The sequence below is a fragment of the Pundamilia nyererei genome, unplaced genomic scaffold (assembly GCF_000239375.1).
Source record: "Pundamilia nyererei isolate P.nyererei 1_Seehausen unplaced genomic scaffold, PunNye1.0 scaffold00250, whole genome shotgun sequence".
In the NCBI taxonomy this organism is placed as follows: Eukaryota; Metazoa; Chordata; class Actinopteri; order Cichliformes; family Cichlidae; genus Pundamilia; species Pundamilia nyererei.
The window spans coordinates 280,321-305,305 of NW_005187651.1; the positions used below are offsets into that span (position 1 = coordinate 280,321).

At 39.9% G+C, this 24,985-nt stretch overlaps 1 protein-coding gene across 1 annotated transcript; it reads right to left on the reverse strand.

The window, feature by feature from the left end:
• Positions 1–204: 204 nt before the first annotated feature.
• LOC102204831 (metal transporter CNNM1-like) lies at positions 205–24,297 on the reverse strand. Its single transcript, XM_005749593.2, has 10 exons — positions 22,851–24,297; positions 14,053–14,196; positions 13,814–13,954; positions 13,494–13,663; positions 13,294–13,384; positions 10,171–10,316; positions 8,124–8,406; positions 5,456–5,548; positions 4,945–5,049; positions 205–3,200 (listed from the first exon to the last, which is right to left on the reverse strand). Exons 1-10 carry the CDS (start codon positions 24,277–24,279, stop codon positions 3,121–3,123), a joined length of 2,682 nt encoding a protein of 893 aa, XP_005749650.1. The 5' UTR covers positions 24,280–24,297; the 3' UTR covers positions 205–3,120.
• Positions 24,298–24,985: the final 688 nt, after the last annotated feature.

Below are 24,985 nucleotides of genomic sequence, written 5' to 3' on the forward strand. Positions count from 1 at the left end.
TCAGCAGTTTAACACCGTACATTGTGTAGAAAGTGTGGAGATGTTGGCGGTAGTGATGTGCGATACCAAGGGTGGTGTCAACGATATTGATCTGATACCGATACAAAAACTTAATGTTTCATTGTATTTCATAATACAATATATAATTGCATTATGTAATTGTAACTGTAATAATAATATAGCTTCATAATAATAATGATAATAATAATAATAATAATAATAATGCACCAACGACACTTGTCAATAAGATCATGTTGGTTGGTTTGGTCTTGTGGGAAATGTTTAAAGCAAGAAAAATAAACCATAATATATCATCACCAGATTTGTCTTTAATATAAAATAAAGACATCAGACTGTTAAAATTCAGTATTTTGTGGAACTCTGTATTTTTGTATATTCTGATACAAAAAACATCACATAGTTGCTTTTCTATTTTACAAGTACTAAACTCTCATATTTCCAAGGAAATGCTGTCTGTACATGTCTGCAGCTCGGCTCCTTCTGTTAGAAAGTACAGTGAAAACAGCTGAAAACAAATTTGCACTGATCAGCTGACATTACCTTGTCTCATAGCAGAAATAGTGAATATACAGAACTGATCTCAGACATGTTATGAGCGCATCCTGATCTCCGAACCTCAAATAGATGTACAGCAGGAAGCATGAACCGACCTAACAAATCAACAACGTCCTGCAGCAGAATCTGTTATTGTCTGGATTTGACCTCAAAGGATGCTGCTGATTGGCTGAGGCTGGTGCCCCAATGCAGCAAAATGACTCAGCAGGTTTCATGTATTGTACTCAGGAGGGATGTTTCTCTCTGCCTGGCCTCCTGTTACATTAACCAATGAGCAGAGTTGAAAAGCACCCCTCCCACTAGTTCCTAAATATGTGTTTGTACTGCTGGGCGAGGCTGTTTGATGCTAATGCTTCTCACTAATTTGTTGACTGTCTTTCAAAATTCACTTTAAACAAATCAAGGTCTTTAATCCTCCCCTCCAACCAATTATGCAAGTAGAGTTTTTAAGTGCAGATGACACAGCACGATAACATTTTACAAAGTAATGCAGCAAAGTGGCTTCAGTCAGGAAACAAAACTGTATCGGCGAGTCAAATTTTAGGCCTTTAAGTGCATTTTCCTTCTTTTCACATTTCTTCCTCCTCCTTCTGCTCCTCCTCCTCCTGCTCCAGGTCTATGCTGCAGTGGCACAAATCTGATCCTGAACCTCAGTGACAGTGCCACACCCTCCCATCCCATCCCTGCTGTACCATGCAGACAAACAGAAAGCGCAGGTTCAGAGGCAGCTCTTCACAGATCACCAAAAACCTGAATGATTTGGGCCTTCAGACATTATTACTGAATCTTTTTCCTACACAATAAGAGTGGCAGGATATTATACTTCACAAAAGTGATCAAAAAAGCGACATGTCTCAACAATCAAAACCGAGAAGGAGCATGATTTCAAGCGATGATGTCATCCACAAACTGGCACTGGGAGTTTTCAGCACTGCTGTCGTATGAACTGTAGGTGGATACATGAAGGAAAAAGAAAAACAAACAGAGCCTTTTAAAGACCGCACCACCACCTCCGCTAACAACGTTTAAGGAGAGTTATATAATCATTACATCCTCTTTGGCTCTGTGGCTCAGCAGCCACAGTTTCTCATACACTCAGCACTGCCTGCAGCACATGTAGCAAATATCAGAGCAGAACAATATTTCAATGCTGGATTATTTCCAAAATAACACTTTCCTGATGTTCTGAGCCATGAGTTTAAAACATGGCATCCATGAAACCCGCATAACCCCCAACAATGAGACTTCTCTAACAAATAGATGACATCATGGTGGCCATTTTTTGGCCATACTGTCTACCAACTAAATGCTCACTAGCCCTTTGCTAACACCTCTGCATGGGATGTTTTATTGTTACCACAACAAAACGCTGATTTTAGCCGCTTAAAGCAAATTGCGCCAGACTCCAGGATTTAGGCCAAGCTAAGCTAATCGCTTTCAGCAAGACAGGGAATGACTTTGTGTTCGACATTCAACAGGAGATTTGTCTCCAGCCCACGTTTTACAGACACTTAAATGATTCTCAGACTCAGTGATGAATAAAATGAACAGGAGGTTTAGAACTCCAATCGTAATACCCACATGCAGTTGAAAAATATATTATCATAACCATATATTTGTCTTCATCTACTGAATCGATTCACCGCATGGGTAGAAACACGTGGGCACATCGAAAGGTTTACATTATATTCGTACATGGCATTCATCCCTATGGATGTGAATTCACTGCTGTAATAGCCTACACCACACAAGCATCAGCAATGCTGGGCACTGATGTTTTCATTTCTTTCTTTCTGTTGGCACTTCTAGGCCTCCATACCATCAGGAATCGCTGTATGCTATTTCACTATTTCTCAGTGTGACCACATTTTGTGAGCAACTGGTGGAAAATGCGTGCATATTTCATATGCAGTATATAAAATGCAGGTGTTAACAAATAGAATGCAAATAGATAGTATTTCTGCACTGTAGGCTGAAACTCTAATTATTATTTAAAGGGTGCTAATCAGGCTGCCTCTAAAAGAACCTTTACTATAATTTCACTTGTGCATTTGGAGCAGTACGTACAAAACAGCAACATCTTTGGTGTCTTCCCTCTGTTTCCCGAGCAACATCAGTGACTTTAGCTCCATTGAAGAAGTGGTCTTACGTGAGTAAAAAAAAACCCCTATTTTTCTATAAATCTTTTACATTCACAGTCTTTTCTTTACACATGTGCATCCACACAAGAACCTGGAGATGAGAAGCCATGGCATAGAGCCGAAGCTTGTGTTCTTTGATACAGTGAATCAAAGAGCGAAGGGTTTGCTGCATGTTGCTAAAGCTGCACCCCCGCTTTTTGTTAGGATGGTGTCTTCCACCCACAGGTTCTGTGCATTCTTGGAAACTGGCCCACTTTACGGTCTCCAACAGTGCGGGCTTTTGGAGCGTGTTTTCAGATAAAACTCTGAGAGCTGTAATTCAGCAGCCACATTTGTCTTTACAAACAGCTTAAAGAACCATCACATGATGGAGTGTATTCTGGGCTGTTTCACACACACTCTGCTAGGTTTTCACCAGCGGCTGCTCTGAAATGTCCTCTGGTGTTTTTTCCCCTTCACGAGATTTTTTCCTCTTCTTGTGGCCTGAGGAAACAAAACACATTAACAGTTAAATGCAGAAGGACTGGTGTACCTGTCATACACCTACTAGAAACTACCATACTGTTGTTAGATTTAAATTTATAGACAGTATTTATTTTGGCTTCTAACTAAGGTCACATATTATTGCCAGTTACTAGCATTGTAAGGCTTTGGGTCTTAATTTAATGTGTAATTTTTACTAGAAATACATTGAAATGTTTCTGTTTATCAATCGCCTGTCTATGTCCAAACTTTCTGATAAATCAATATGGCTGAGGCTTTTGTTGTTGTTTAAAATAAAATTCTTTTCTTTTCTTTTGGGTTTTAAAATTGTTTTTAGTTTCTCGTAAAAACATAAAAACACATCATTGCGCTTGAGGATGAAGTATCATAAAGTAACAGGTTTCTATGAACCAAAAAGTAATTTTCTCAACAAAAAGAAGGAAACACTTTGATCTAAACAATCAGTGGAAACCAAAAGCATCAATTCTTTGCAAACTGGAATAAAAATCAGTCAAATTTGTTTTAAACACTGGATGGAGATTGTAGTTTTCACTCATATTAAGCATACATATGTGGAGCATTACATTTAGTTCTATTTTACATTATCACTTTAAAAGTCCTTTACAGCAGCGGTCTCCAACCTTTTTTGCGCCACGGAGCGGTTTATGCCCGACAATATTTTCACAGACCGGCCTTTAAGGTGTCGCGGATAAATACAACAAAATAAAACTAGTACCGGTACCAAAAAAAAGAAGATTTATTCATAACACACGTGAAAAGACCCAGGAAAACCGAGTTAACGATAAAAAAAATAACGCTGAAAACCGATAAAAACCCTGAAAACCATACATTTCACACCTGAGCCTCAACTCTCGCAGCCCGGTACCAAACGACTCATGGACCGGTACCGGTCCGAGGCCCGGGGGTTGGGGACCGCTGCTTTGCAGGCTTCTGTAAGCATGTGTTAAGCTGTATCCACACAGGCAGCCATCTGCTCATGGTGTATTGCTTTGAATGGTGAGTTCCAGGCTCCAGTTACTTAGGTAACAATCTAATGTATTTACTGCCCTGTGTCATGTCAATTACCCGTATCCTGTGATCTCATTGGAAATCGCCTCAATCGGTTGCCTTGAAGTTGAGAAAGGTTTATCTCAGGACTGATTCACTTCTCATTAACAGTGATTTTTCACCTGTATTCACTTTAAATATTCACCTAAAGTTGTTGATTGTCTTTGACTTTTATTGTCTCTAATTTCTGCAACGCTTTTAATCCTGCGTGCACAAAGCTTTATTTCTTTGAGGTTTTCATTTCAGTTTGAAATGAAGAGAAGGAAACGATTTGCATAGAAATACCCAAATCAACAAAACTCAAATGTCATATGTTGCTGTTTGTGTATAGTTTTACTTTCATGAAGATTTGTTTTTCAAATTCAGCAGCAGCAGCAGCAGCCTCCTACACATCGATCTGACACAAAGCGCTGGAATCATCGTCCAGAAACAGCACGAGAATACAGAGCAGGCAAGTCCAAAACACTAATGTATGTTTAAGTGTGTGTGTGTGTGTGTGTGTGTGTGTGTGTGTGTGTGTGTGTGTGTGTGTGTGTGTGTGTGTGTGTGTGTGTGTGTGTGTGAGCGCGAGCGCGTGTGTGTGTGTGTTTGAGTTTGCATGTGAATCAAATCCAAGTAGGAAGTGAGTGAAATGAATAGAAAGGGTTGGTGAATAGGTGGCTTGTGTGTGACTGACTTAGTTTGAGCAGCAGTTTCTTGCCCAGTGTGTCCTCTGAACCACTCAGCGACAGGCTGCTGATGAAAGGGGATGTGTCCGTTTCTATGGGAACAGAGGCCATGTCTGAGAGGGAGAGACAGAGAGAAAGAGAGAGAGAGAGATTATGACCTGTCAGTGATAAATAGCTTTGGTCTCTGCTAGAGGACAGACTAAAGTCCTGTGTGACTCTGTGCTAAGTTTGAGAGCCATGTGCTAAAACTATCTGTTATATTATGTTTGTGTTTGGAGTTTTCAAGCTTTTTTCAAGGATTCAAGCTGGTGGTAAACCTGCCTTACATGCATTAATGCAGAAAAAGATTTTCCGTGATGATGTGTAGTGTGACGAGTGTGTTCTTTTGGAATATTTTAGTGTTGTATAGGTTTCATGTCTGCTGTCACCGTTAAAGACATGGACGTGACTTCCTCTCTGTACCCGTGTCTATATTTTGTGTAGAAGCGTTTATTTTTTAACATAAACCGTTAGACTAACCAGGCTCACATCTGTCCTCTCTGATGTAGGGGATCTCATCCATCCTCAGAAACACCGAATCACTCGGACTCTTCTGGCCATCAGACTTGCTACCTGCAGCAGACACATCCACAGAAACATGTACATCAAAAAACACATGATGTAGTTTGTTTTACTGGATTTTTTACTGGATTTACTGGACATTTAAAAGATGTGAAATCTTTTACTGATTAGTTAATAAAACTGTTTTTAGCAGAAATAGCATGTTTTTCTTGGTTTTGGGTTTTGAAATGTTTGAATCCCATGTTAGACTCTGAGGAAATCGCATTTTTAAAAAACTGGATAACTTTACAGAGTAGATAATTTAATATACCAAATGTTGAACAATAAACTATACAACATAATTGTTTAGTATAATAATTATGAATGAAAATAAAATAGCAACCACTCACTGAAACTCTAAAGTAGATTAGATAGTAGGTGACAATGGCTCTAACCTTTCAGTTTCCTGGTACAAAGTTTCTCCAATTTCCTGTTTGCTATATGCTAGTAGAGTTGATAAAGGTCACCAGTTAGCAAGTGAGTGAATCCTACAGACTTTAGGATTCACTGATCCTAAAGCTTTTTGAAGTATTTGAAGTAGTTTCCAGGGACATACTTCAGCCAAACTGAATATTTCCAGCAATGACAGCAGGTCTGCATGTGGAACAATGTCCTGATCCTCCAATGGACTCCATTGACTTGAGTCCGTTGGCGGCTCTATCACTACAGGTAGGTACCATCTACTCCTTGGGCAAGATACTAACACCATGTCTCTGATGCATCCATCGGACTATGAGTGTATGTGAAAGAACTTACCGTATGTAGAAAAAGCAGAGAAAAAGAACATGTATGAATGGGTGAACGAGCCAAGATGTATAAAGTGCTTTGAGTGCTCAGGTAAAGTAGAAAAGCACTATATAAGAACCAGTCCATTTACCAATTCTAAAAAAAGCTTATGTTAACTATCCTAATATTGGTTTTAACATGACTTCTTAATGGCTCAGTCACACTAGAGGAAAAAAATCAGTGGCTGATGTTTGCATTGAATGTTTTCACATTTGGAGAAAATTTAAAGTAGATGCAGTCACAACTTCAGTGCCCAGAAGTTCAGCGTGCAACGCCACAAACTGCTGTGGTCTGAGCTGCACTGACAGCAATCAGCCTCAGGCAATTTGGCAAAGGTAGGCTAATTTATAAATGCAGACAGATTTCCAACAGGCTTCAATCTGTCTAAGTCAGCATGCACCAAGGCATCTGTTTGCAGTAGGACATTCAACTCAGTTGGTTGTGATGTGGTTATATTCCTGTAAACCGCTGCAGAACACCTGTGTCATTTTGCAGTTAAATTGTTGTCTTGCAGCAACAGAATTTCTGTTGCTGACCTACCAGGTGGGTAGCCTCTGAACGTAAGTAGTTAGTTTAATGTTCAAGTCGTTTAATATGAATTTCTGTGATTGAAGAATGCAGCACATCGGTACTTTTCACCAATTTATCTCAGTTATACTATCACTATACTAGCTTGCATGTAACTGTCAACCCATTCAATCTCAAACTGATAGCAGACTGATGACGTCCTATTGTTGTTTTATTGCTGTCTCGATGCACTAAAATTACTTTGAAGATGGCAACTGACTGTGAGTGACTGCAGATCTGGTCCCAGCCTTCAAACTGACCATTTCAAAGGCAAAGAAAGTTCATTTTGGTCGAGCTGCAGTCTCCAACCAAGACTGTAGAGACTCTGTGTCAAAAGCATTTGTCGCGACATGTCAACATACATTAAATAATAAGTCAAAAGAAGCGTTTCTTTGTTGTACAGTTATTTTATTTTCAACTTTAATTTATATATTTTATCTTATTCCTTCCCAGTTAAATTTACCCTTCATTCTAATTTGTGTTGTACAGTTATTTCGTTTTTAACCTTAATTTATATTTTATTCCTTCTTAGTTAAATTTACCCTTTTTAATTTTTCATATTTATTTCCTATCTTATTCATAGCCTTTTCCTTTTTTGTTTTCTTTAGGTCACGAGCAGTTGTCCAAGCATTTCACTACATATCGTACTGTGTATGACTGTGTACGTGACAAATAAAATTTGAATTTGAGATTTGAGATTTGTTTACTTGAATAATAATGACATTAAAAATTAGAACTGGAATAGTAAATGTGGCCAGTACATGTTTACCTTAATGTTTTACCTCATCTAACCAGAAATCCTTTAAACTTTGATTTGCCATCTAATGTTTAATTTTAATCCAAAAACCAGAAATTAATTACTTAAGGAAATTAATACTTACACAGCTCTCAGGGCCGACCCTACACTTAAACTTTTTCTCAAGTAGAAAAAACGAAGAAACCCACACAGCTCATGTCATTAATATTGTCTCTATCATTTCACTCTGTGGTTTTATCTCTCACTCACTCGTTTTTAAACATGCTGTTTTAGGGAGCTCAGGGTATTCAATTCCAGTCATACTGAATATTACACCCTTATCGATTTAGGAAAAAACTCATTTGCAGGAGTGGCATGGCTTTCTACCTCTGATGGCTCAAATAATCTCTTACTGACATCACTGTGACATGAAACCTGCTTCAAGTCATCCCTGTTGTCACGGCATGACTCCATGTCTCTGGAGTCGAGGATACTTACGGACAATGCGGTTCTTCTCATTCAGCAGGGAGGTGCTGTGCGGCACACTGGACTGCTGTCCCCGGGTTCGGGCTGAACTGGGCCGACTTGGCTCCCTGGGTGGGGGCATAAGGGTGGCAGTAGTGTGGTCTGGGGGCATCAGTGTGGTGGTGGTGGGCTCTGGTGCTGGAGGCCCGGGGGTCGGGGAGTTGCTTTCTGTCAGACGGGTGTCAGCATCAGGGGTCTGAGGGGAGCTGTCCATCCGGGTAGCTGTTACTGCATTCTGGTAGTGACTCCGGGTGATCTGATACATAGAAGCAGAGGATTATGGGTATTATTAAGAGTTGAACGTGAACCTATTCTTTTCTAAAAGTTTTTTTGTAATTCGATTTTATTACACCCTGTTATATCTAATAATTAATAGTGTAAAAATCTCTTATTTTTGTCCATTTTTGACTAAATGTTTTTTCCTTATTCAGTGTGATGTAACGCCCATCATATCAGACTTGTCTTTACTTGTCATGGTCAACTTTCTTTTTGTCTTTTGCTACAAGTGAGATGAAATCAAGGACAATGTTAATGAGGACGGTAACGTGTGCTGCTTAGTTCGAGAGATCTCATTAAATATTCATTGTCTCAAGATCATTTGTGTCATCGTTAATGATCCTCAGGCCTTTTGTGTTGCACCATTGTCACAGTATAGCTTTCTTTCAACACTGCGAGAAGTCGTCTGAGAAAACTGAATTTCATCAGTAGTACCTCGTCCACTCAGACACCGATGCCCTCTAACCACTGCCAGGAAAGGCAATCATTAAGTTACTGTTTAAAAAAACTGAAGCTTTAAGGACAAGCTCGCTTTAGCACTCAGTGGTGATGTTAAATTTAGGAGTAAGTGATTTGGTTATACAATAATGTCAGTGAATGTTCTGCATCTGATATTTGATATCCAAACAAATATGGCTGTGAGTGTGTGTGTGTACACTGTAATAGCACTGTACTGCCAAGGTTGAAGGCGACTGGATGATTGTGATGATTGAGATATGTAAAGAACAAAAAGATGGAAATGAAGAGAATTCTCCCGTCATTAGTTACACTGTGACTTTGCATGGTCCTCTGAAGGACTGATCCTAATATTTTTCCTGAAACTTAGTTTCTTCATATTGATCAGAACTCAGTTTGTAGTTTACCATAACAGGGATTTTAATATATCTGAGTCTATCCCAGTAACATTTGTTGTATACTGTGGGGGTGGATTTAATTTTGGGGGGTTTTTTCAATTCAATTCAATTTTATTTATAAAGCGCCAAATCACAAAAACAGACGCCTCAAGGCGCTTTATATTGTAAGGTAGACCCTACAATAATAACACAAGATTGTGGGCAATCTTGTGTTACACTTTCCCCCGTCTGTCTTTTATCTGATTTCATTTTGTTCTGATAGCTGACGCCTAAGTGACCAGAGTTTTTTCAGTCCGAATTTCAGTCAGGGAAATATTTCTTCCAAGGAGCTATGAGCAAAAGATTTTGGGAATGTCAGACTTCCTCCAAACATGCTCTTCATTAATACAGTTCTTCAGCAAACTCAGAGCAGTCACAAAAGCCTAAGAACAAACCAGAAAACTAAATATTTGTTCCTTGACCAATGTGATGTAAGAGCCCATCATACCAGAATGTATTAATCTAATGTTATATTATGAATGAGATGGAACACAGATGCTAGCAGCACAGTTTTTATTTACTTATGTATTATGGTAGATCTACAATAAGCATTCAGACATTTCAGTAATTCTGTAATTTTATAAAATAATCCCGTTATGAAGTTCAGTCTCTGGTTTGGTGCCGATAATGGTCCTTCAACGAAATCCCCAAATTAAATGAAGTAAGAAAATTCCAACATGTAGCCTCATATTTAGTCTCAGCAAAAAGTTAATAAATGTAATGAACTTTTTTCAGTCATGGTTATACCGTCTCCCTCTCCATTCAAGTCAGAGTACATGTGCATTGTAAAGCATGTCGTCTTTCCAAATGAAAAGAACGCTTTCAGACACCATGTGAGTTTCAGGTTTTACCTTGATGAGCTGAAGGTGAGTGAGCTGCCTTACAGAGTAGTCTGGCAGGTAGACATTCCCCCCTCCATTCAGCTGGCTCATACTTCCCCCATAGAGCATCGACTCAGAGCGGTCCAAACCGCTGCTACGAGAGGGCGATCTGTGGACTGCAAAGGAGGATATGATATCAAACATGTATCTTTTAACAAGGACAGAAAAATGGTAGAGGAGTGTCAGTCAAATCACGAAAGATCTCAGGGATGTCGCTGCAGCTGCATGGCAGTTAAAAGACTCAGAAGTGTTCACATTACGCCCTGTTATATCTAATATTTAATACTGTTAGACTCCTTACCACACAAATCTTACAATAATATTTAAATATTTAAATGCTGCCACTCAGAGCATTTAAATGCTACAACTGAAGATTTTTGAAGAGTTTCAGAGCATTTTCACAAATACACTATGTGTTTGCACAATTTCACTTAAGCAGTATATTGTGCACGTTTAGTGAACTAGTGTTCATTCACTACACAGTGTTTGCTTCATGGTGGAGTCACTAAGGGACACATGCAAATGGCAGATCTCACATTTTACATTTAACCTGATATTTAAATACACCGCGTTCCAAATTATTATGCAAATTATATCTTTCTCTAATTTTTCTAAATAGTTGGTCAAGTGACAGTCAGTATAATTTTCGAGTCATCAACCATTAGAGTATAATTCAAATGTTACTCAACAAAACTGCCAATAAAAACAGTATGTTTTTCAAAAATAAAAAAGTTAAAATGCACTGTTCCAAATTATTACGCACACAGAGTTTCAAAACATTTTATAGGTTGTAGAGAAGTGAAAATGGTCATTTGTTGAATTTGCAGCATTAGTAGATCAATTTTACTGAAATCAAAAGCTATTTCAATCAAAAGCATCAGGTCAAGTTACATATTAACATTGGAGCCCTTATTTGATAGCAGTTTTACAATTCTTGCATCCATGGAACTTGTGAATTTTCAGAAAGTTTCTACTTTGTCTTTGCAGGATGTCAGAATAGCCTCGCAGAGCTGCTGTTTGGATCTGAACTGCCTTCCACCCTCATATTTTTTTTGCTTGAGGATGCTTCAAAGGTTCTCAATAGGATTGAGGTCAGGGGAGGATGGAGGTCACACCATGAGTTTCTCTCCTTTTATGCCGATAGCAGCCAATGATGCAGAGGTATTCCTTGCAGGAGATGGTTCATTGTCTTGCATGAAGATGGTTTTGTTGCAGAAGGCACAGTTCTTCTCTTTTTACCATGGAAGGAAGTGGTCAGTCAGAAACTCCACATACTTTGCAGGGATCATTTTCACACCTTCAAGGACTCTAAAGAGGCCAACCAGCTCTCTCCCCGTGATTCCGGCTCAAAACATGACTCCACCACCTTCTTGCTGACGTTGCAGCCTTGTTGAGACATGGTGGCTGTCCACCAACCATCCACCACTGCATCCATCTGGACCATCCAGGGTTGCAATGCACTCATCAGGGAACATGACTATTTGAAAATTAGTCTTCTTGTAGTTCTGGGCCCACTGCAGGCATTTCTGCTTGTCAGAATTGGTTAGGGGTGGCCGAATAGAAAGTTTATGCACAACTGCGAGTCTCTGGAGGATCCTACACCTTGATGTTCGCAGGGCTCCAGAGGCACCAGCACCGTTTGCTGCTTTGCTTTGGCCTTTTAGCAGCTGCTCACTTAATCTCATGTATTTGTCTGGCAGAAACCTTCATCATTGTGCCTTTATCTGCACGAACCTGTGTGTGCTGTGAGTCAGCCACAAATCTCTTAAAATTATGGTGATCACACTTAAGTTTTCGTGAAATATCAAAGGTTTTCATTACGTGTCCAAGGCATTCAACTATTGCACACGTTTCAGCAGCAGAGAGATCATTTTTCCTTCCTATATTGCTTGAAAATGATGGTCTGCTTAATAATGTGGAACATCCTGCTTTAGTAGTTTTTCCTTTAATTGGGCTCACCTGGCAAACTAATGATCACAGGTGTCCGAGACTGATTTCAGTCATCCAAAGAGCCCTGAGACACAATTCCATCCATGGGTTTAATTGAAAAACAACTTATTTGATCTTTATGACACAATTTGTTTTGTGTATGTTTTATTCAATTAAAATGAAACAAAAATCTGTGCCTTTAACTTTATGTGCCTAACAAGCATATATAACTGCACAACTGAAAGCATTCTATCATAATCTTTAATGAATAAACTGTGAATTATCACTATACTCTTCAAAGCAGACAAATACAATAAAATACAAATTTTTTTATTATCAGTCTTCTTGTTGCTTTAAAAAAACATTCATCAGCAAACTACTTAAAACATGCCGAGATGTTTAGAGTTTCAACTAGAACTAAATCTTTCAAATTTGCTTTGATTTTAAAATCCTCTCACTGATCAAGGAAAGGCTTGATATCTGGCGATTCATTTGTTTATATCTGATAGAAAGTGCGTTACAGTCTAGGGTGGAGGTTTTACATCTTCTGTATACTCTTTTTTTGGTGTGTCATGATGAATTTGCAGTATTTATATTTATAAAGGGTAAAGCTGTTTCAGAGTATGTGGAGTTCTGGCTTCATGCTCGTTGGTTTATAAGCTCATTTTTAGTTTTTCTGTGAATTTGTGTTGCTTTTTGCTTCTATCATTTTGACAGCAGATACTAAAGGTTAATAATCAGGCCACACACAGTGCTTAACAAGTTTATTAAATCACCTGTGATACAAAAAACAAACCAAACAAGACAAATGTTTTAGAAACTTAAAAATGAAAAATGATTAAATTGATTTGACTGAATTTATATTTTATACCCATAATTTTATGTTATTATGAGGGTAAGTAAGTCCAATTTGGCATGATAATAAAAAAGTGCTTTACTATTTTATTTCTGCTTTTTCTAAAATAGTAAGTTTAAGAGACAATAACTATGTTTTAGCATTAAAGAGCGTGGGCATACTAGCGTATTAACCATTATAGAAACATAAAAAATGATGTTGCAAATTAACAATAATGTTAATCTAAGACTGCTGTGGTATAAACCTTACATTCGGTGGTGGTCTAATATATTTGTAAGTTCAATGATGTTTGGGAAAGTCTTTTGTACCTGCTGGCATGATGGCCGGGACCCCGAAATAAGAGAACGCTCCATTCTCGAACTTCAGTGCCTCCTTACCAAACTCTACTTCAACTCGACCCTGCAAAATAATATTGGAGAAATATAACGTGATCTGACTGACTTGCACACAGGATATCATAGCCATAGCTAATTACTGCCATGGCGGAAGGTCAAATTCTTACAGGTACCTGTAGCACTAGGATGAAATAGTCCACTGGTTTGTTGCGCTGGAACAGGAAGTGCTGAGAGGCTCGTTTGTTCTTCTCATCAAACTTGAATTCTTGAACCACACTGGGGTGTTTGATGAGCCTCAATAAGATCTTCTCTGAGATGTGTGTTGGTTTGAAGGGCTCCACTTCTGAAAAAAAGCAAAAAGATACAGGATTGGGTGAAGACAAACGCTGCAAATATTCTTGTTAAAGTTGCTAAAACACTGATGTTCTTGTTGCATATTATGCAGAAATGTAAGCGCTCTGACAGACAGAGAGGCGATTTGATTGGCTGCTACCTGTGGAGAGGAAACGATGTGTTGCCAGGAGAAGCTGGGGGGAAATCTTCACTTTCATCTCATTTTCTGACAGTTTGAAGATGGAGAAGTCCTGCTGCTTTCGCTCATGATGAGAAACACGACGCTTTGTGCGATTATCAGCTTAGACACATAAAAACAGCCTGATTAACTCTTACATTTCCATGTATTTTGACCACGTACGTACATTTGAGCTTATGCACGTGTGTTTGCACACATACTGTAGAGATCTGTCTCATCCAAGATCTCTGACTTGATGATTTCCTCAATGACATCCTCCAGGGTCACGATGCCCATCACCTCGTAGAAAGGGTCACCCTCACCCTCGTTGTTAACACGCTGCACGATGGCGAGGTGGGACTTCCCTGCATGCACAGTGAGTCTCGAATCAGTGTCACTTTTCACTCAAAGCCATTTGCAGTATGTATAAATACAAGGAAATCTATTCAGATTACCCAGCTGTAAATATAACCTTTTTAAATATTTAAAACAATATGCAATATGGTCCTGTTTAACTTTTACACAGCTTCACAAATATCACTAATGGAAAAGAAATTTCAACAGCAGCGTGCAAAGTCATTACCTTTGACTGAACTATTATTTAACCTTGTATGAAGATGAGTATCAGAGTGATAGTAGCTTCTATCCCCAGTGTTTCATTTTTTATATGGATATTCTCCAGTAAGATCCATGACTGGTTGTCACAGTAAACTGTGTGGAGTGTGATGATTGTTAGTGGACCCACATGCAGAACACAGGTGGAATTTAACATATGCATTTAATGCTGGAGCAGTCAAAAAAAGCACAGTCTAAAAACAAAAAATAAAATCCAAGAGTTATGAGGAATTACTACACTGGGGTACACACAGCAACGTGGGGACAACTCGACAAAGGCAAGGGGAGACTGAGACAATAAATACCAAAGGTACTGAGGCTTGAAAAAGCAGGTGGGAAACACAGCAGAAACAAATCATGAACAACAAGACAAGGGAAGTAGAACTCAATGTAAAGCACCGGTGACAAAAGACTACCAAAGTAAAAGAGGAAATACACAATCAGTTGACAACAGACTCAAACATATAAACTTTACACAGCAGGGCACAAGGGAAAGAAAATAACAATAGAATATAACAAAATAAACCTAAGGCAGAAAGTTCATGAAAATAACTAGAAAAAAAGGGAAACACAGAACTAGAAGTCAGTGAAGTCAAATGTGACAAACAAGAATACACAATAATGAACAAACAGAGAACCAACAGAACATTAAAGAGCACTTCCCCCTCAAGGGCAACAACTTACAACTTTGCTTTGTTTTTATTACATTTTCTTTTTATTGCAACATGCTGACGTCAGTCTTTTTTAAAAATTACGATACGATGATGTCACAAACAAACAAACACAACTTCGTAATATGGTCATCTCATTCACACTTCTCTGGCTCTAAGCACAGAAGCCCCGCCCACCTGCCGATTAACTCTGTAATGTTTACGAGGAACAGGCAATCAGAACAAAGTGAAGTCAGAAGGAGAGGGGAAGCTCCTAAAAACCCACAGTGAAGGGAATTATGGGCTGCACAAAGACTCAGTATAAGATAAATAAGGATTATTTTGAAGTACAAGTCATGCAAAGCTACCCTAGTACAGACCCTTAAAATTGAGGCAATCAATTGCTGGAAACAATTTTATAAAATGATGATTGAATTTGTTTAACTTGACTTACTAACAGTAGACCTTTTGATTCTTGAGATGTGAGACTTGGAATGCAGTTATCCTGTAAAGTGTTGGTGTGTCAAATAAGATGATTAGATTTCATATTTAGCCTCTGGATTAGATTTAAGTAATGCTCCTTCCCTTTCCACTGCACAGTATGAGGCATAATGACTGAGTGGAGCTGTGCTGTCTGATGTTCAGTAAGTGGAGCGCCAGCGGGAGCTGAATGGAGTGGGTGTAACAGCAGATGGGATTTAATACAAAGGGCGCTCTGGATGCAAAAACACAATCCATCATATGAAAGTCTGCATGCTCCTGCTGTGTTTACTTCCAGGTTGATGAGTGTGCGCTTTTGGAGGTAGCATCTTGTGGCGTTCCCAAAGATAAATGGCATAATTAATAATCCATGCACTGCTGGATGAAAATCTTGTTTGGGAGCATATTTTACAAAGGAGAAAAACAAAACAAAATGATGAAGTGCTTAGTCAGGCTGACAGGATTGTCTTTTGATCTTATTTTGTTTGAGATGTGTAGGAAACATAATGGAAAAACGAGTTCACCGAGTAAAGAGTGAGCCCTTGTTTGTAGCCCCTCCTATTCTCGCTCTCTGCTCTTACACTCTTTGCCTGCCAAATACTACCTCGCACACACTGATGCACAAACACAGACTAACACAAATGCACACGATTCTGGATTCTGGCAGTGTTTCTTGTAGATAAATAGGTCAGGCGTACATCCAAAGTGGACTGAGAGAGGCTCATGTGCAGTGCGTTCTCTCACAGTATTCTGTTTTTTAAAGACGGCAACTATGTCTCAGTGTCTTTCCTTGCACAATTACATCTTTCATTTATTCAAAGCAAGTGTTTTGGAATTTAACATTTTTATTCTTGACTTTTAACAGCTATATTGTAAAGGCATCAATCATATCATTAAAAACGAGCAAAGTGTTATTTCAGGCCAGCCTCAAAACAAAGCTCAACTGCCATCCTGGTGAATAAAAAAAAGAACGAAAGAAAATGGCTGCCTTCATTTCACCTGGGGAGATGGCGTTGGGTTAGCTTCCTCCGTAAGGTCTCAGGGCAAACTAAAGTAGCTTTAACTGGTCTACATAAGTCAAAATATAGACATATAAAGCATCTTTATACCATATAAAGCATCATAAAAGATAAAACAATAATTTATTGACAATAGAACAGAAACACAGTTGACCTGCGATTATTGTGTTCTTCTTTTGTCTTTCCTTTTCTTCCTCCTATTATTATTGTTATTGTTGTTATTATTATTAGTTGTTGGGTTTTAGTTGTAATAGTAGTGGTAGAAGTGTATGTGATAATTAAGTACATTTTAAACAAAACATTTTTTAAACATACTTTACTAATTTATTTATTATTTATTTATTTATTTATTTATTGTCTATAGCCTTGCAACTTTTTTTAGACAAACTAATCTTATCAAAAGTTTAGGATTCCTTTAAACCTTCAACTCCTGGAAACAATGTCTCCTTGCACCAGCTGTTTTAAACTATGTCTTCTTATGGCAGCTGACATGTCTGAACTGAGCTCATCCTACAGGTTTCATTCCTGTAAAGAGGGACCGACTACAGCAAAACCAAGACACAAGAAACGATGCATAGCATTCATAAGGTTCAATTCTTCAGATCTGAAGAAGCCTCATGGATGACAGGTGAAATGTCCTCATGTAACTTGCTTTTCTTCCCAAGCCACTTATGGGGAAGTTCAACATAAGGTCAAAATTACAAGTTTTACATCTGGCTCCTAGCGTTATTTATGTTAGATTTCCCCCGTTTGGAGATATTGGCTGTAGAGATGTCTGCCTAACAAAAAGGCACTCCCCTTGAGAGGATCAAATTGCCAAAAATATGCATTTATTAAACATCTAAGGCTCTTTCCTGAAACCATTACTCTGTTATTTTTTTTAAATCCACAAATGTGGCTGAACAGATTTATGTAGGCACTATTTTCTTTCTGTTTAACTACATTTTCAATCCGAAAAAACAAAACAAAAACCCTGTGCTGCTAGCTAATGTTACAGTTCAGCCATATCAATAACATGAGCCTCTCTTCACAGAAAGATGTACTCGTCTCTCTGCACAGTTTATGGTTGGAGCATTACAGCGCTGTGAATAAATATTTATCCTCTTCCTGATTTTGTAGCTGTTTTTGGATCTTTGTCACCATCAAATCTTTCAAATCACCAAAGAAATGTCCAGTTTTATTATGCTGTTTTTAAATATAGCTTACTTTAAAAAAACATAGCAAAAAGCAGAGAAAGGAAAGAATTATATAGCTGGACCTTGCTATTGTGTTTCACATGATTGTCCTGCCACATAACTCAAGACCTCTTGAGCTTCAACTCACTAACTGATGTCCGGACATTTTCCATTAGGATTTTCTGGTAGACAGCAGAATTCATGATTCCATCAATTACAGCAAGTCATCCAGCAACAAAGTCCCAGGCTACCTACCACCGCCATGCTTGACCTTTGGTATGAAGTTCTTTTTATGAAGCACTGAACTAGTTTTATACTCGATGTAACAGGATGTAAGCCTTTCACCAAGTTCTGCTTTTGTCTCGTCAGTCCATAAAATATTCTCCCAAAAGACTTGGAGGGCGTCAAGATGTTTTTTTAGCCAATCTAAGATGAGCCTTTGTTTTCTCTTGGTCAACAGTGGTTTTCTCTCCCACGGATGCCATTTTTGTTCACTCACGTTCTCACTGTTGAATCGTAAGCACTGATCTTAACTGAGGCGAGTGTTCTTTTGAGTTCTCTGAGTTCTCGATGTGCTCTTAGAGTAGTGTTGGTAGGCCAGCCACTGTTCCAGATTTTCTCCATTTATGCATAGTTCACTGTAGTCCCACAGCTTTAGAAACTTCTCTGTAACCCTTTCCAGATACAGTTGGCAATTACTTTTCACATAGGGCCAGGTAGCTTTGAATAACTTCTTCCCTTGATATATGAAATGATAATTTAAAAATGACATTTTGTATTTACTAAAATATTACAATTTGTTTGATGATCTGAAAACAGGCAAGTATGACAAATATGCAAAACTAAGAAATCATATAAAGAAAATAGTTCCTATTTGAAAATGCGTCATTCTAAAATGTCTCTTAAACAGATTATGGACTGAAATGTAAGAAGTGGACATGAGAAAGAACAGATGGCGGAGAGACAAACTAGAAATACAGCACACTGAATATTTTATACTCTCCCTCCTTGGAGACTGCATACTGAGGGGAAATGAGAGAAGGGAGAGGATTCAGAAAAAGAAAAAATAGTGTAAAGGGATGCAGAATTTACACTAGAAGGACAGCATAACTTGATGCCTGTCATTAGATAAAGCTGACCTAAACTAACATTCACTTCTTCTTTTTTTTCACTGCATGTCCATCAGTGAAAACTCATACTGTAGTGTTTTTGGTGGTAGTAATGAAATCTGACTTTCACTGACAAACTCCTTTCCTAGTTTCAGTTCTCTGTTAAACCCACTTTGATCAAGCTTTCTGTGCAGGGCTCTTATTCAGCTTCCCACCTGTTTAAAGAACCCTATGCCTGGCAAACTAAAGGTCCCCTGTACTGGTGCTGCCGTTGTACACAACAGGAAATGTGTTACTTGGCTGCTTTCATTTGTGCCAGACACACTGCTTAGCATTCCGGCCAAAGAATCCCTGTGCAGTCTCACCAGACCAGCAGACTCTCTGCTGCAGCTCTGACCTGCCTTCAGATGCAGTCACATCAATGTTTTACTTACTTTCAATCAATTATCACCTCTGCTAACCAGCCCTCCTGTTACTCTGTTCTGCACTGCAGCTAATGTGCTGCAGTTCTGCACTGCAGCTAATGCGCTCTCTCTCATTAAACACTGGTTAACTATTTTCCCTGTTATAGTCAGAATTTAGGTCTGAAGTGTAATTTTAGCAATAATTACAATGTTTTAAATGCACTCGAAAGAAAAGGTTGGATGTAAACTGACCTTTCAGCCAGAGCTGAGGTTTAATGTCAACATCTTTTGCGACCAGGCTCTAGCTCCGCTCATATTCATCTTTGGTAACTTCAGTACTTCTACTACTCCTCACAACTGAAAACACAAAAGTAACCGTGAGTGTGTATCTAGAGCTTTACGAGGGATGGCATCTCATCTCATATACCTCTGAAAATGGTCACTGCAAGCATATTAGATACTTTAAGTATATTTTGGTACTAAAACTACTAAAACTGTGCCTTTTACTTCTTTTTTAAAAGAATACATAATACTCAAAAAAGCCAACATAAATCTGGCTCTTATGAAATCCTGCTCTACATATGATACCATCTGCATGACGACAAGGTGGCACATAAGCAAGAAAATTGTACAAAAGGTTTTCTACACCAGATTTCAACACTGTCCTTATTGCTTTGTGCTTATTGCTGAACAAATATGCCTGTGGCCTGCAGACTGCTCTGTTTAATCATCTAAATGCTATGCAAATAAATATGGTATGATCATGCTTTAAGGCTAAAGTGCAAAACTGTGTTTGCATAAAAGATAATCAGCCCTTTATTTGTAGTTATTCCTCAGAATTTCATTTCTTTAGTTTTATGTTCCTTTTTCTTGATGATTGAAAGAGCTCTGGCTCAAATCAGCCCACAAAGCCAGCAGGCATATGTCGAGCAACCACTGATGCATTATACAGTACTGTGCAAAAAGACTTGAGGCACTGCTTATTTCTTAGTATTTTGCTTCCAAGCAGTCAGACTTTCTTGTCATTTTTAAAGCGATAATTCTTCAGGCTTTCTAAAAGATCTTTTAAAGTTTTTATTTGGGATTTTTTTCACTCATTTCCAGTTCAGTCTTTGTACCTAACTGTTTTCAGAGGGATGTTTTTGTTTTTTCCAAGGATGAACCAGGGTGGTGTCTACACAGAACAAATCAATTAATAAAGAACCAGTTTTGAGTTGTACCTTTAGACACTTTGTTACTACCAACCTGCCACAAAAACACATCATTTTCATGTTTTAATGGGATCAATAAAAATGCCAAAAATAGCACAGTTTAACAGGCATAAAATAGTATATTTAAATCAACAAGTTGATTCCCAAAGAGTTATTAGCCAAACACGTCATATCTCATCTCCTCACATATTGTGCAGTGTGTCCTTAAAGAATCCGAGGAAACCTACAAAAGAAGAAGAAGGCCTAGAAATCTATCGACAGCTGATGAACAGTATATGAGAGTCATGTCTATAAGAATTTTTTTTTGGAAAGATTTAACAGGAGAGATCTAACAAATCACACGAGAACTGAAAATGAGCAGAAATCTGGTCTTCTGGAGTGATGAATCCAAATGTGAACCATCATCAATATGCAAGAAGGAAGACAGGAGAGAGGTGCAACAATGCGTGTCTACAGCCATCGGTAAAACATGTTTTGCAGTTGCTTTTCAGCCAGTGGTGTTTGCAATTCACAACTGATGGAATTATGAATAAAGACAAAGCACATGATGATTTTGACCCGCTGTGAAATACCATCTGGAAAGTGTCTGAATCCCAACAGCTTCGTATTTCAGCACAAAAATGATCCCAAACACACCGCCAATGCAGTATAAGCATGCCTGGATAGTAAAACCTCAATATTATTGAATCAGTTTGGGATCATTTTAACAGAGGACAGAGCAAAAGGCAGACCCTGAAGACTACTTAAAGAAATGAGAAGAACATCTGCCTAAGAGAGTTCAGGCTGTGTTAAAGAATAAAGGTGATCATTGACTATTGCTTTTATTACTATTATTTGTTCCCATTTCCTAGAAAGTTTTAAAGAAATGAAGGGTGCCTTAAGACTTTTACACGGTGCCATAGATCACCCTGCAGCTGTGTGTTTCCTGCAGCTCTCTTTGTGAGCACCAGCTACTGCAGGAGTCTCACTGAAATGAATAAAAGGGCCTGAGTTTTTCTGCTGCAGTGCCTACACAGAGACAAGGAGGCACAGGGAGACACAGGCACACACACACACACACCAAGGACAGACCTTGTTTATAATCCTTTGACTGTGTAGATTATCTCATCCAGATCCCTTTGTTGCAGAGCGACACAAGAACTATATTTGTGTTCATCCTGCAGCTCTGATGGCATCTGGCTTCATACAGTACAAGCTACTACATAATCCAAATATATGCAGCTCATTTTAAATCCACACACAGGTCTTGCTTGTCTGTTACAGGATGTGTAAGACAAGACAAACTTTTTGTGCTTAAAGCTAAAGAGTCAAACAGCTTACATTTCTGGAAAATTCTACCATTACCAAGTTTATAAAATGTTTCCAAAAGCATTTCACTACAACACGCTTAAAAAGATGTTCAGAATAAATAGAAACCCCTCTGTGACATTTGGCAGTGAAAGCTTTTCGCTGTTTTGTGCCAAAACAGACAGAAATACAAACGTCTCCCGCAAACAGAGTCTGCCTGGGCCAAGGTGTCCTCTATTTATCTTCCTCTCCTCACCACAAACACAGCAGAAAAAAGTGCTGACTTTGCAGGGTCCCTGAGAATGCAGGAAGGCGGTGATAAGCAGCAAGGTCTGTGATTGGCCAATTCGAACCCCACCCATTTAAAACTCTAGAGTAAGATGGAACAGCCTGCTGCCTGCATGCAGGGTGGAAGACTGCTTCGAATCTGCAGGGGAAGCTGTGCACACTGCAAAAACACAAAAAGGGGGGAAAAGAACAGCTCCTTTTCAGCTTCAGATTGCAACAGTGCATATTTGCATTCCATCTGGAGATGAAAGAGGTTTAAGCACTGCTGCTAAAAGATAGGTCAGCTGTCTCAGCTGCAACTTCCAGGGCCCATATCATTCTCGAATTTAAAGGTGGCAGAAAACAAATTATGTGTCAGTACACAAGTTGCCGTCTCAAGTTCATACATTAAATACTAGTTTATTAGAGGGTTTGATTTCCCTGTGTGAATGCCACAAGTGCCGCAGTGAGACATTGAGTCCTTCCTGCTCCCTTTCTCAACTGTAGCACTTCAAAGCGCCGGAAAACATCTGCAAAGCATCACAAGTATGATGAACTGCAGAAAAAACTTTCTTGTTAAAAACAGTACTCATGAGTGCAAAGATAAATCAAGTTCAAGTACACAACAGGAATGTTTCGGGGTTGTTGGGTTTTTTTTGTTTGTTTGTTTGTTTTTTGCCACCTCTCACCTGCTTTTCTCACCCAGGTTACTTACAGAGTCTGTTACAGCTTAAGTTATAAACTTGAAGCACCAGCAACCTGCTAACATGCCACACCCACTCCCTTCTAACACCCTTCTCACCTTTCTTGAACTCCTCCAGCATGGCGTCCAGTTTAGTGTCGTTAAAGACGCAGTGCAACGGGTGTTTGTAGAACTGGGTGATGGTCTTCAGGGGGGTGCAGTCGTCCGGGTCCACAAACGCCAGGTCCTTCACAAACAGAATGTCCACGATATTGGATCTCTCGTTCTCAAATACCGGAATCCTCGTGTATCCGCTCTGCATGATCTCGGACATGGTGTTGAAGTCCAGCACCGCGTCCGAGGCCAGCATGTAGCAGTCGGTCAGCGGAGTCAGGACGTCCTCAACAGTTTTGGTGCGCAGTTCTAGTGCTCCCTGTATGATGTTGAGCTCTTCTTTTACCAAGTCGTGGTACGGGTCGGTGACTCGCAACATTTCCAAGAGTTTCTCTCTGGTGTAGAAGTTGGAGATCTCCTGGTTTAAGATGAGGTCCAGCAGCTTGCTGATGGGGTATGAGATGGGGAAGGAGAGAACCATGAGCAGCCGTGTCACCCAGATGGTTTTGGATGCGATGGCCAGGCCGTGGCGCGATGCGACCGAGTGTGGAAGAATCTCCCCGATGAAGAAGATCCCGAAGGCGCAAATGACCGTGGAGAGCCAGGTCATGCCCAGGATCTGGCACATCCACACGGCGAGCGAGGCGTTGATGATCGCGTTCCCCAGCAGTAGAGTGCACAGGACGTAGTTACCATGCCGACGCACAGACTCGATTTTCCTCGCGTAGTTCTGTTCGGTGTCGGTGCCGCTGTTCTGGAGGACCTGTAGCTCCACTGGATCGAGCGCCAGCAGGCTCAAGTTCAGCCCGCTGAACAGAGCTGACAGCCCGAGCAGGAGGACGGAGACCAGCACTTGCAGCCAGAGCTCCGGCACTGCTGAGCGCTCCTTCACGGCCACCCAAAAATCTTTAGTCCGGTAGTGTTCCCATTTGGATCCGTCAAAGGCGCACATGGAATAATATTTAATCTTCTCCCCTCTCCGCAGGTCTTTGGCCAGCAGCTCCACCAGCACCGAGTTCTGACTGGAAGCAGACTTGAAAGAGCCCAAAACCTCGATGTCGGAGGTGCTGGCGTTCTTGTCCATGCACATGTTTCGCTTCGGGTGAACTTGCCCCTCTCTACCGGGAGTTGGCTCTTCGATGAAGGCGATCCAGGGCGCGGCATTGTTGGCACGAGCACGATTGAGCTTCTGCGAGGAGGTGGAATAGTAGACCCGAAGTATGAAGCGAGTCCCCTCGGTGGCTTTCAGCACCCCGTCCTCCACGGACAGCTCCGCCCCGGTCTCCTCTGGTCGAAAGCCGAGCAACCCGAGCGCCGGGGCTGGCAGCAGCGAGCAGGCGCAGAGGAGCAGAAGCAGCCGGCTCAGGGAGAGCGGAGCCCCGTAGCAGAGCAGGGAGACGGCTCGGTATCGCGCGGCCGCATTGGATGCAGCCATGATGCGGTGTGAGAAGCGCTCTCAGTCCACGGTCTCCGGGTCACGTGCCGCGCGGTTCCGGTCCATGTGGAAGAAGGAGGGACCACCAGCGCTCCGCTGACTGCGGTGCTGATAATGATGTTCGCCAGCACACACACACATACAGAGGGGCGGGGGGAGGGCTCGCCACCTTGCCCTGACGCAACTTTCTAATAATAGCCTCGTGGATTTTACTGTGGAGTTTACATTACATATGTTGCGCTCAGCAAGTCCAAGCATCCTTTTCAACCTTCATCGAGGTTTAAATAATGACTTTATCCTCAGCAACATCACTGGGTATAAAACGAGCATCTCAGACAGGAAGAGTTTCTCAGAAGTCAAAATGGGTCGAGATTCACCAATAAGTAAAAGAACATAAAAAAGGAGAAGGAAAAAACACATTAACAAATAGTGGAACAATTCAAAAACAATATTCATGTAAAAATGTGTAAAACTGCAAACACTTTGAATATCTCATATTACCAGAAGATTCAGAGAAATCTCAAGAGATCTCTGTGCAAAGGAAAAGACTGAAAATCAGTATTAATTGGCTGTGATCTCCAGGTCATAAGACAGCACTGCTTTAAAAATGGACATGGTTCTGTCATGGAAGTCACCGCATCAGGAAAATATCCAGAAATGACTCTCTGTGGACACAGTTCGTTGTGCTATTCACAAATGCCACCCA